Here is a 13,994-nt window from a genome sequence, read left to right on the forward strand (position 1 = left end):
AGAGAGAGAACCCAAATAAACAAAATCAAAAATGAAAGAGGTGAAAAAACAACAGACCCCACAGAAATACAAAGGATTGTAAAAAAATAAGATGAACATCTCTAGTCCAACAAACTAAACAACCTAGAAGAAATGGACATATTCCTTTAAAAATACAACCTTCCAGAACTCAATCAAGAAAAATTAAAAAATGTCAACAGGCCAATAACTAAGGAGGAAATTGAAGCAGTCGTCAAAAATCTTCTAGCAAACAAAAGCCTGGACCAAACGGCTTCAGGGGAGTTTTACCAAACATTCAAAGAAGAACTAAAACCTGTCCTTCTCAGACTATTCTAAAAAATTCAAGAGGAAGGCACACTTCCAAGATCTTTCTATGAAGCCAGCATTACCCTAATCATAAAACCAAATAAATACACTACAAAGAAAGAGAATTATAGGCCAATATCCCAAATGAACACTAATGCCAAAATCCTCAACAAAATTCTAGCAAATCGGATTCAGCATTACATTAGAAAGATCATACACCATGACCAATGGGGATTTATTCCAGGGATGCAAGGCTGGTACAAAATCCCCAAATCAATAAACATGATATGTCACATAAACAAATTGAGAGACAAAAATCACATAATCATATCAATTGATGCAGAAAAGGCATTTAACAAAATTCAACACCTTTTGCTGATAAAAACTCTCAGCAAAGTGGGAATAGAGGGATCATACCTCAACATAATAAAAGCCTTATATGACAAACCTACAGCCAACATCATACTCAATGGGCAAAAACTAAAACCATTTCCCCTAAGAACAGCAAAAAGACAGGGATGCCCATTTTCACCACTCCTGTTCGACATAGTACTGGAAGTGCTAGCCACAGCGATCTGATAAGAAGAAATAAAAGGAATCCAAATCAGAAAAGAAGAAATAAAATTGTCATTATTTACAAATGACATGATATTGTACATAGAAAACCCTAAAGACTCCATCAAAAAACTACTAGAATTAATAAATGAATTTGGAAACATAGCAGATTACAAAATTAATACCCAGAAATCTATGGCTTTTTTATACACAATAATGAACTCACAGAAAGAGAAACTAAAAAAACAATATCATTTACCATTGCAACCAAAAATTAAGATACCTAGAAATAAATTTAATCAAGGAGGTAAAGGACATGTACTCAGAAAATTACAGGACACTGAAAAGATAGAGAAAGACATAAACAAATGGAAGAATATACCGTGTACATGGATTGGTAGAATCAACATCATTAAAATGTCCATACTACCCAAAGCAATCTATAGATTCAATGCAATCCCCATTAAAATACCAATTGCATACTTCAAAGACCTAGAACAAACTCTCCAACAATTCATCTGGAATAAAAAAAGACCGCGAATAGCTGCAGCAAACTTGAGAAAGAAGAACAAAGCTGGAGGGATCACACTACCAGATATCAAGCTATACTACAAAGCCACTGTTCTCAAAACTGCCTGGTACTGGCACAAGAACAGACATATTAGACCAATGGAACAGAACAGAGAACCCAGAAATCGACCCAAGCCATTATGCTCAATTAATATTTGACAAAGAGCATACAATAGAACCAAGACAGTCTCTTCAATAAATGGTGTTAAAAAAGTTGTACAGATGCATGCAAAAAAAATGAAACTAGACCACAAACACACCATACACAAAAATAAACTCAAAATGGATAAAGTACTTAAACGGAAGACGGGAAACCATAATAACCTTAGAAGGCTCTATAGGCAGCAAAATATCAGACATATGTTGTAGCAATATATTTACCGATACAGCTCCTAGGGAAATGGAAACTAAGGAGAAAATAAACAAATGGGACTACATCAAAATAAAAAGCTTCTGCACAGCAAAAGAAACCATCAACAAAACAACAAGAAAGTCCACTGCATGGGAGAACATATTTGCCAAACAATGTTATCTCCGATAAGGGTTTAAACTCCAAAATGTGCAAGGAACTCATACAACTTTAAAAAAGGAAGATAAACAATCCAATCAAAAAATGGGCAAAGTACCTAAATGGACACTTTTCAAAAGAGGACATGTAGAAGGCTAAGAGACATATGAAAACATGCTCAAAGTCACTAAGCATCCAAGAGATGCAAATCAAAATGACAATGAGGTATCATCTTACATCTGTCAGAATGACTATCATCAACAAATCAGCAAACGACAAGTGTTGGCGAGTATGCAGAGATAAAGGAACCCTCTTGCACTACTGGTGGGCATGCAGACTGGTGCAGCCACTGTGGAAAACTGTATAGTGTTTCCTCAAAAAATTAAAAATGGAGCTTCCATTTGACCCAGTAATTCCACGTCTAGGAATATATTCCAAGAAGACAGAAACACCAATCAGAAAGGACATATTCACCACTATGTTCATAGCAGAACAATTTACAATAGCTAAGATCTGGAAACAGCCTAAGTGCCCATCAGCAAATGAGTGGATTAGAAAACTGTGGTGCATCTACAGAATGGAATACTACACTGCTGTAAAAAAAGAGAAATTCTGCCCTAACCAGTTTGGCTCAGTGGATAGAGCATCGGCCTGTGGACTAAAGAGTCCCGGCTTCGATTCCAGTCAAGGGCATGTACCTTGGTTGCGCATGCATCCCCAGTAGGGGGTGTGCAGGAGGCAGCTGATCAATGTTTCTCTCTCATCAATGTTTCTAACTCTCTATCCCTCTCCTTTCCTCTCTGTAAAAAATCAATACAATATATTTTTTTTAAAAGAACGGGAGAGCTTTATGCTAAGCGAAATAAGCCAGTCAGAGAAAGATAAATATCACATGATCTCATTCATTTGTGGAATATAATGAACAACATAAACTGATGAACAAAAATAGAACCAGTGTCATAGAAGCACCAAACAGACTGTCCAACAGAGAAGGGAAGGCGGGGGAATGAGGTAATAAGAGATCAAACAAAAGACTTATATGCATGCATATGAGCATAACCAATGGACACAGACAATGGGGGGCAGGGTGAGGGCATGTGCTAGGGGGTGGAGGCGGCTGGGGAGAGGTCAATGAAGGAAAAAGAAGACTTATGTAATACTTTAAACAATAAAGAATTTAAATAAAAAATAAAAAGAAGAAATAATACTTTTCAATATATATGCAACCAACCTAGGAGCACTGAAATATATAAAGCAACTAGTAACAGAACGAAAAGGAGAAGCTAACAAAAATATAATTATTGTAGGGGACCTAAATACCTCATTTACAGCTGTACATAGACCATCCAAACAGAAAATCAATTAGGAAATATCAGTCTTAAATAACACATTAGACCTAATGGACATAATCAATATTACAGAGCTCTTCCTCCCAGGACATGAGAAAATACATTCTTCTCTAGTGTACCCTAGTACATGGAACATTCTCAAGGATAGACGATATCTTGGACAAAGCCAGCCTCAACAAATTCATACCAAGCATATACTTTGACCACAATGCTTTGAAACTGGAAATCAACTGCAAAAAGAAAGTGGAAAAATACAGAAATATGTGGATATTAAACAACATGTTACTAAATAATGACTGGGTCAAAGAAGAAATAAAAGAAGAGATAAAATATATATAAAGACAAATGAGAATGATAATATGTCATATCAAAATATTTGGGATACAGCAAAGGTGGTTATAAGAGGGATATTTATATCATTACAGGCCTACCTCAAGAAACAAGACAAATATTAAATAAATAACCTGTGGAAGGCAGTATAGAATTACCTCAAAAAATTAAAAATGGAACTGCCTTATGATCCAGTGATTCTACTTCTGGGAATTTATCCAAGGAAACCGAAAACACTAAGTGAATGAATATATGTACCCTGATGTTCATTGCAGCATTATTTAGCCATGATTTGGAAGCAGTCCAAGTGTACATCAGTAGATGAGTGGATAAAACAGCTATGGTACATTTACACAATGGAATACTACTTGGTCATGAAAAGGAAGAAAATTTTACCATTTGCAGCAGCATGGATGGACTTGAACATTATGCTAAGTGAAATAAGCCAATCAGAGAAAGACAAGTACTCATATGTGGAATTTAATGAACAAACTGGACTAACAAGAAATAGACTCCTAGATAGAGACAGGAACACAGTTCTGGTATGGAGAAGATTGATGAGGGGCGATGAACAGATGGAGCAGAAAGAAGAAAAAAGAGAGAAAGTACTCATAGACATGGACAACAGTGTGGTGATTGTGGGGAGGAGGAAGAAGAGGGTATAAGGGGATAAACAGTGATGGAAAAATAAAGTAAAATAATCTTAAATAAATAACCTAACATTTTACCTTAAAGAACTAGAAAAAGAAGATCACCCAAAGTCCAAAGTCAGTAGAAGAAAGGAAATAATAACATTAGAAAAGAAATAGAGAACAAAAAGACAACAGAAAAATTAGTGGAACACATAGTTTGTTCTTTGAACAGTTTAATAAAATGACAAACCTCTGGCTAGACTCACTAAGGACAAAAGAGAAAATACTTAAACAAAATCATAAATAAAAGAGAAAAAGTTAAAATGGACCCCACAGAAATACAAAGAACTATATAAGAATACTATGAAAGTCTATATGCCATCAAATTCAATAACCTTAAAGAAATGGACAAATTCTTTGAAATATATAACCTTCCTAGACTAAATCATGAAGAACTGGAAAAACGAAATAGACCAATCAATAGTAAGAAAACTGAAACAGTAATAAAAAAAAAAACACCTCCCAACAAGTAAAAGCCCAGACCAGATGGCTTCACTAGTGAATTCTACCAAACATTCAAAGAAGATTTGATACCTATTCTTCTCAAACTCTCCCAGAAAATTGAAAAGAACCAATACTTTGCAACTTATTTTATGAGGCTAACATCCTGATACCAAAACTTGCCAAGAACAACACACAAAAAAGAAAATTACAGACCAATATCTTTGATTAATATAGATACCATAATCCTAAGCAAAATACTAGAAAATAAAATACAACAATACATTTAAAAGATGATATGTCATGGTCAAGGGGGGGTTCATTCCAGGGACAGGAGAATGGTTCATCATATGCAAATCAATCAATGTAACACACCACATTACCAAAATAAAGGATAAAAGTAATATGATCACATCAGTAGATGTAAAAAAAAAAGCATTTGACAAGATACAATATCCATTTATGATTAAAATACTCAATATAGTGGGCATAGATGGAATATACCTCAACATAATATAAGCCATCATATATAATAAAAGGCTAATATGCAAATCGACTGAATGGTGGGATGACTGGTCGCTATGACATGCACTGACCATCAGAGGGTAGACGCTCAATGCAGGATCTCCTGAGGACTCCCGGACTGTGAGAGGTCGCAGGCCGGGCTGAGGGACCCTCCTCCCCACAAGTGCATGGATTTTGTGCACCAGGCCTGTAGTATTTGATAAACCTTAACTAATATCATATTCAGTGATGAAAAACTGAAAGCTTTTCCTCTAAGTTAAGTAACCCACTCTCATCACTGTTTTTCAACATAGTACTAGAAGTCCTAGCCAGAACAATCAGGCAAGAAAACAAAATAAAAGGCATCCAAATTTAGTCAATTTTTGAAGATGACATGATTCTTTATATAAAAAACCCTAAAGACTCCACCAAAAGCTGTTAGAAACAATAAACAAATACTTTGAAGTTGCAGGATACAAAATCAATGTATAAAAATCCATTATATTCCTATGTAGTAACAATAAAATTTCCAAAAAAGAAATGAAAACAAAACAAAACAAAACACAATTTCTTTTGCAATTGCAACAAACACATTAAAATACTTAGCAATAAACTTAACAAAGGATGTGAAGGGTCTATACATTGAAAATTACAAGCCATTACTGAAAGGAAATGAAGAAGATGAAAAGAAATGGAAAGATATTTTTAAGTGCATGGATTGGAAGAATCAACATAGTTATAACGGCCATGTTACCCAAAGCAATATACAGATTTAATGCAATCCCCATCAAAACCCCATTGGCATTTCTCAAAGAAATAGAATAAAAAAATCATCATATTTCAATGGAACCACAAAAGACCCCTAATAGTCAAGGCAATCTTGAGAAAAAACAAGAAAGCTGGAATTATCAAAATCCCTAACTTTAAATTATACTACAAATTTACAGTAATCAAAACTGCATAGTATTGCCAGAACCAATTGAACCGAATTGAAAGCCCAGAAATATTAGGACTACTAATTTTTAAAAATATATATTTTTATTGGTTTTAGAGAGGAAGAGAGAGATAGAAACATCAATGTTGACATATACCCCTACAGGGGACTGAGCCTGCAACCCAGGCATGTGCCCTTGACCGGTTTTGAACCAGGGACCCTTCAGTCTGCAGGCCAACACTCTATCTATCCACTGAACCAACCAGCTAGTGCTGGACTACTAATTTTTGACAAAAAAGCAAAAAAACATACAATGGAGAAACAAGTTTATTCAATAAATGGTGCTGAGAAAATTGCAAAGTCACATGCAAAAGAATGAAACTAGACTATTTGACCCCATACACAAAAATTAATCAAAATTGATCAAAGACCTAAATACAAGATCTGAAACAATTATATACATAGAAAACACAGGTACTAAACTATGGACCTTAGTCTCAACGAGTATTTTATGAATTTGACCCCAAAAGCAAGGGAAGTAAAAGCAAAAATAAACGAATGGGACTGTATTAAATGAAAAGGCTTCTGCATAGGGAAAAAAAACAACAGCCTACAAACAACAACAGAAAACAACGACACGATCAACAAAATAAAAAGGCAATCAATGGAATGCGAAAGAATACTTGCAACATTATCTCCTATAAGGGGCTAATATAAAAAATATATAGCCCCCCTGGCATGGCTCAGTGGTTGAGCGTCAACCTATGAACCAGAAGGTCACGGTTCAATTCCCAGTCAGGACACATGACCGGGTTGCCAGCTCAATTCCCGGGTTACCAGCTCAATTCTCTCATCATTGATATTTCTGTCTCTCTCTCCCTTTCCCTTCCTCTCTGAGATAAATAAAAATATATTTAAATATATTATATAAAGAATTTATTCAACTCAACGGCAAAAAATGATTCAATTTTAAAAATGGGCAGAGGAACTGAACAAATGGCCAACAGATATATGAAAAGATGCTTAACTTACTAGCTATAAGGAAAATTCAAAACACAATGAGATACCACCTCACACCTGTTATAATAGCTATTATCAACAAGATTAGAAATAACAAGTGTTGAGAGGATGTGGAGAAGAAGGAACCCTCATACACTGCTGGTAAGAATGTAACTTGGTAGAGCCACTATGGAAAACAGCATAGAAGTTCTTTAAAAAAATTATAAATAGAGCTACCATGTGATCCAACAACCCCCCTTTTGGATATTTATCCCCCCTCAAATTGAAAGCATTTTGTGAAGATACATGTACCCCAATGTTCATTGCAGCATTATTCATGGTAGCCAAGACATGGGAACAACCTAAATGTGCTTAGATGGATTATTAGATAAAGAAGATGTGGTACATATATACAATAAAATACTACTCAACCATTAAAATGAAATACTGCCATTTGAGACAACATAGATGGAACTGAGACTATCATGCTAAGCAAAATAAATCAGATAGAAAAGGACAAGAACCATATGATTTTACTCATATATGGGATATAAACCATAAAGTAACAAATAAACAAATAAAAACTCACTGATACAGATAACAGTATGGTGGTTACTAGAGGGAAAGAGGATAGAGGGAGGTTGAAGAGGGTAAAGGAGGACAAATATATGGTGAGGGGAGGAAATTAAACTTTGGGTGATGTGAACACAATGCAATATAAAAATGATGTTTTACAGTATTGTACACTAGAAACTTGTATAATCTTATTAACCAATGTCACTCCAATAAATTTAATAGTCAAAACATAAATAAAAGACATCTAAAACAGAAAAAAATAAATGGCCTGTCCAAGTATATACCCAAGTGTGGCAAGAAAATATTTTGAAATTTTATTAAATACTTTTTACTTTTCCAGACATTCTTGCTGTATTACTTGCAGCAACATATTTTACAATCTTGGTAATTTTTATGCTATTGCTTCAATGAAAGATAATAATGCATCCTAGAATAAAGAAAACAATGTTCAGTTTTTAATTTCTAAAATAGGCCTTGTGTGCCTACTTCAGGTCAATAGGTGTGAAATCTAACCACAGAATAAAGAAGGATGATGTATGGCATGACATAGAGATTCCTTGTCCTAGTAAAGGAAATTGATTAAGAAGTAAAGATGATTGAGCTAAGACATAATTCTGTGGTTCCAGATCATTAACCCTTATGGTCTAGCCAAAGCATTTGGTTTTGAGTGGAAAGGAGGGAGATTAGGTGAAGAGGTGGTTAGAAATTCCCCGATAGATCTCTGAATAATCTGAGGGCCCTTAAACTCACCTAAAACTTTTCAAAGAGGAGACCACCAGAGCGGAATAAATTTAATAAATCAAAGATGGCAGCATGACTTATTTAGATTTTTGACATGGAAGAGATCCAGCAGTTAATTTATGTCACAGATGGTGATAACAGAAGAAATAGTGAGCTCAGAAATTCATATTATTGCTATATTTGAAATGTGCTGAGAGTAAATCTTAAAAGTTTTCATCACAAGAAAAAATTATAACTATGTGAAGTGATGGATGTTAACTAAATTGACTGTGGTAATCATATGAGGTAGGGCAAAAGTCGATTTACAGTTGTGAGTACACAAAACCCTGGGTATTTACAAAAGTCCATTTTGACAGAGCTTAAACTTCAAGAATTGTCTCTTGTGCAACTGTGAAAATCTATGTTCAGTTTTTAGCACTTCAGCTGATGTTTTCAGCTGTGTTTCTTAGAGTATTGTCCTACACATGCACAGCTTAGAAATCAGCCAACACCCTTAAAGGAATTTGTATGCAGATATTTAGATTCAGTTGTCTCCTCTGATATTTTGCCCCTCAAGTCCCAGCTATATTGGCAGTCCCAATGTCTGATTGCTATCTCCTCAACCCAGTAATACTACCAATATCTACTTGTGCTCTAGTCTCCAAACTGGCAAAAAGCCAAGGTAAATGTAGAACTAACTCATAGGCTTCCCTTATTTCAAGGATCATATCCACTCCAGTCTTCTCTGTAATGATTAATCTCCAATACCTTAAAAAGATGGGTTCTATATTTTGGACAGTTTTTGTATGTGATTTCGGTGAAAGGACTTGTCCAATACAAGCTACTCAATCTTAGACAGAGCCAGAAGTCATGGAGTTATTTTGAAATATGTATCTGTTCATTCCAATACCTAGAACTCCTGTGGGTATGTTTCTACTGCTTACTGTTTCTGCTAGTTTTCACTTATTTTGTCTTTCTCCTTATGTGCCTGGTAATTGTTGTTTAACAAACACTGTATTTGTAAAAATTTTTATAGGTCTGTAATGATGTTAAAACAGTAACTGGCACATGTCAAGTAGCTAACTCTCATTATTGCATGTATATCTGCCCCAGCCAGATTAAGAATACTGCAGGTTTTTATGTTCCCAACATCAGTACAAAGTTTGGTTTATAGTCAATATTTTAAAAAATAGTTGCTGAGTAAACAGCTTAAGGAACTGAAAATGAAGTGAGACATATGTGTGAATCACACAGACATACTCAAACACACAAAGTCATGAATACTTTTACAAAGAGATAATCTTACATATAATTTTAAAAAGAATAACATAAACCTAACATTTACCTTCAGGTGGGGTTGGCATGCTTTGCTTTGGAACGTTTTCCAGATTTTCATTTTCTATTGCATGAGTTTCTAGAAAAAAGAAAAAAATAGAACAACTTTGAATACTTGTGAAAATTCATGTTAATGTTGTTATGATTTCATTATAATTGTTAATCTTTTAATGAATTGGAATTATCCATGGTAATCTGCCCATAAAGGCATCCATTACCATTGACATTCTGCTTCTAGAGTTCATCTAGATTAACTTCTGAATGATTGTTCATTCTCACTGTTCCTTTATATTATATTTTTTGGTCTTTTGAACTGCCTTATCTGTTTCCCACCACCACCATTTGGGTGGAATACCCAATTTGGTCTTATTAGACCTGCAAGATCAAAACTTCTGTTACTGCATTCTAGCCCATACATTAAGTGTATAGGCCAAGAGCAATCCAACCATTCCACTCTGCAAACTCAAGTGGGGGGCACCATTTGTTTGTATGCCTTTCTCTTCCCTTTTCTCTACCTGACCCCATTTTTACAGACCAGGTTCAGAATAGACGTACCTATTTCAGACTGTCTGTGAGGTTTTCTTGGTAAAACTGGTGCTGGTATGAGAACAGTATCAAGAAAAGAATTAATATTTATCACTGCCTTAGTTTGTTGTAAATGGTCAGGCGGTTGTAAATGTTTTTGTGCGTGAACAGGCATCGTTTTTGTGAGACGGCGTGGCATTGTTGCACTTAAATCTATTAGAGGGTGCTTAAAAGTATAGGTCCTACAATACTCAGGGAGAACTTCCTTGAGTTTTGGACTGGTAATTGGGGAAGAGGCATTTAAAGGTTTGGAGAACTCTGAGGAGAGAATCAGAATATCTTTCAGCATGTCATCAACAGAAATTCTTTTAATTTTAGATGGCTCTTCCTTTGGTTTTCCTGATTTTTCCATTTGATTTGTTTCTTTCCCAAGCACTCGCTTGGAAGCTGGATGAAAACTTCGAAGAAATATGGAACCAGTAGCAGTCTCTGGAATGCTCCAATAAGCATCTTTAGAGGATTTGACAGGTGTTGAAATACTAGCCACTCTTCTTTGTGCATGGTAATTGAGAGAGAGAGTTTGGATATTGACAAAGGTTTGTGATTGCTTTCTTGAAACAGCATCAGGAAAACTAGTTTTATCTCCTTCAATTAAAGTGGTTTCATCTTGAGCAAACTTTTCATGTGATGGCTCAATTTTGTCAGTCTTGGCTAAACCAGAAAAAAGAGAAAAAAAGCACAATTAGATTATATTCATCAAGGTGTCAGGGACAAAACTATAATGTCTTGGAATTCATAACTTTGTTTTATTTACTCACCCCTCTCTCGCCTTCTAAAAATATTTCTGTATATATTCAGCTATCAGGAATTTTGTTTAGCTGACTGAGATAAAGTTTAAATGAATAACTGGAGAAGTGAAGAGGCTAAATTGTATTAGATTTATGAAGGGTAGGATAGAGAGCTTATTCTTGAAAAAAATACAGAATTGATGGAGAAAAGAATAAATTATAAAAGATATTTTTGAACAGTTGCCACTAAAACTCTGGCAATATGGACGAGTAAAAATAATTCTGATGAATGTTTACTATTTATCATCATTGCTTCCTTATTTGAAACTCTTTGAGAAAAGATTACACTTCTTTTCAATGCCAGGTGTCAGACTAATGTGTCCTCTGAACATGGTAACATTATGATACTGGCTACAAGGTACCACAAGTTCATTTAGGTTACAACAGCAAGTATTCTTTTCTCTCTTAGGTCCAGAAAATGTACTGTGTCTACATTTTTAGGTACTTCACTACATCAAATACATTTTCTCTTTCCTATGTGACAGAATGTTAAATGACATTTATTTTCTATTTTTCAGTTGAGTACAATAAATGATGAGGGCCTCTAAATTCTAATGAGAAGGTAATAGATTCATTAAGACATTACTTTTTTAATGTAATATGCATTTCATCAAAGTTATACATACACATAGTTTAAGGGTCAAATAGGACTCTATGGCTTGTTATGAAAAACAGTGCTCCTCAAATATTGCCTATTCTATTTCCAGCTCCCCAGAGGAAAATACTTTTAATTTTTTGAATAAAACTCCCACATATTTATTGCATGATGATAGTTATAGTAGTTGCCAATTCTAGACCATAGGTTTTTAGTTGGGACCAACTGTGTGTAAACTCAACTTTAATTTTTTTTGTTTTCTTTTTTTAAAATCTTTATTGTTGAAAGTATTACAAAGGTCCCCCTCCCCCCCCCCCCCTCCATTAACCTCTTCCAGCCCACTCCCATCCCCACCCCCAGGCCTTTACCACCCCATGGTTATACCTATCTGGTTGATCTCTTCTCACCCACCCTCTCCTGCCTTCCCTCTGAGGTTCAACAGTCTGTTCATGCTTCTATGTCTCTGGGTCTGTTTTTGTTCATAAGTTTATTTAGTTCATTAGATTCCTCATATGAGTGAAATCACGTGATACGTGTCTTTCTCTGTCTGGCTTCTTTCGCCTAGCATCATGTTCTCCATGTCAATTCATGCTGTTGCAAATGGTAAGAGACAAGTATTGCTATGTAATATTCCATTGTGTAGATGTACCACAGTTTTTTTATCCACTCATCTGCTGATGGGCCCTTAGGCTGTTTCTAAATTTTAGCTATGGTAAATTGCGTTGCTATGAACATAGGGGTGTATACATTCTTTCTGATTGCTGTTTCAGGTTTCTTAGGATATATTCCTAGAAGTGGGATCACTGGGTCAAATGGGAGTTCCATTTTTAATTTTTGAGGAAACTCCATACTATTATCCATAATAGCAAGGCATTACTTTCAAAGAGATGGCCCAGGGATTAAAAATTGTGGCAGAGTAAGTGAATGCTTGCACATACATGCTCCCAGGAACAAACTGGTATTACAACTAAAATACAGAAAAACTTCCCGAATAATCAATGGAAAACTCACAGGAGAGAATCCTGATACCTGAGGACTGAAAGTGGAGACCACATAGAGACTGATAGGAGAGGCAGATGCTCGAAAAGGATGGCAAGGCACCTACAGAGAGCAACTAAAGTCCCAGAGAGATATCTCAGCTGTGTGTGGGGGGGCGGGAGGGAGGATTGCCACTGAGAACTCTGGGATCTAATCCCCAAGCTGGGCCCTTCAGCAGAGAGCACCAAACTGAGAAGGGTACCCACATGACATCTGGATATAAAAAGCAGCAGAGTGCTGTCTGCCAGGGAAAAACAGCTGAAAATTCAGGAACCTTCTTAAAGAGCCAATGCACAAAATTCCCTGTGGAGCCACCCACCTTGTGCTCTAGCAGAGGAAGGGTGAAGTGGACTGGAGCTGTGAGAGCAGAAGGCAGGACTGATGACTTGGGGGATAGAGCTCAGAAGACAGACACCCCAAGTTTCCTGGGCTGGGTCATTCCCTCACACAGCAGAGGACATCTTTCCCACATAGACATTTGCCTTGCCTGGGGGGAAGACAGTCCACATACCCTATTGGAAAACACCTTGCCTTGAGGCAACTTAAGAGATTAAAAATAACAATTAGCCTCCAGGCAGAAGCAACTGCCCCACCCTGTTGAAAAAAAACTCCCGCCACACATGAGGACAATTGCCTGGGGGCAATTCAAGTCGGAATCCTATCAGTCTGTAGGCAGAGGTGGTCTCTGGCGACTTTGAGTCTAAGCCTGATCTAATTAGTCAGAAACAGCCTTTAACACTGTCCTGCACTAAAGATTGAGAGGTGTAGAGGATCTACCTAATACATAGTCACAAAACCAAACAGAAAGCCAAAATGAGGAAACAAAGAAACAACCCCCAATAACCAAACAACTGGAGAAGAGAGATCATGGGGAGACAAAGAAACAGCCCGCATATGAAAGAAAAAAAGGCATCACCAGAAAAGGAAGTAAACAAAATGGAGGCAATGGAGGCAAGCAACCTGTCAGAGAAAGAATTCAGAGAAATGGTCATAAGGTGGATGAAAAGAATGGAAGACAAATTCAACAATATGTGTAAGAACCAAGAGGAAATGAAGAAGAACCAAGAAGAAATGAAAAATGACATCACTGCTATAAAGAACTCAATAGAAAGCATCAACAGTAGACTAGAAGAAGCAGAGGACCACATCAGTGAGCTAGAAGACAAGGT

General features: G+C 36.0%; 1 protein-coding gene across 1 annotated transcript in view; it reads right to left on the reverse strand.

Moving 5' to 3' along the window:
• LRRC63 (leucine rich repeat containing 63) overlaps positions 1-13,994 on the reverse strand; it is a 118,618-nt gene that overhangs the window by 93,845 nt on the left and 10,779 nt on the right. The window contains exons 2-3 of the mRNA XM_005861409.1: positions 10,375-11,055; positions 9,830-9,898 (exon numbers count right to left, since the gene is read on the reverse strand). Of these exons, the coding sequence (XP_005861471.1) occupies positions 9,830-9,898; positions 10,375-11,055 (750 nt within the window). The remainder of the gene's footprint in view (positions 1-9,829; positions 9,899-10,374; positions 11,056-13,994) is intronic.

This window comes from Myotis brandtii, unplaced genomic scaffold, assembly GCF_000412655.1.
Source record: "Myotis brandtii unplaced genomic scaffold, ASM41265v1 scaffold15, whole genome shotgun sequence".
In the NCBI taxonomy this organism is placed as follows: Eukaryota; Metazoa; Chordata; class Mammalia; order Chiroptera; family Vespertilionidae; genus Myotis; species Myotis brandtii.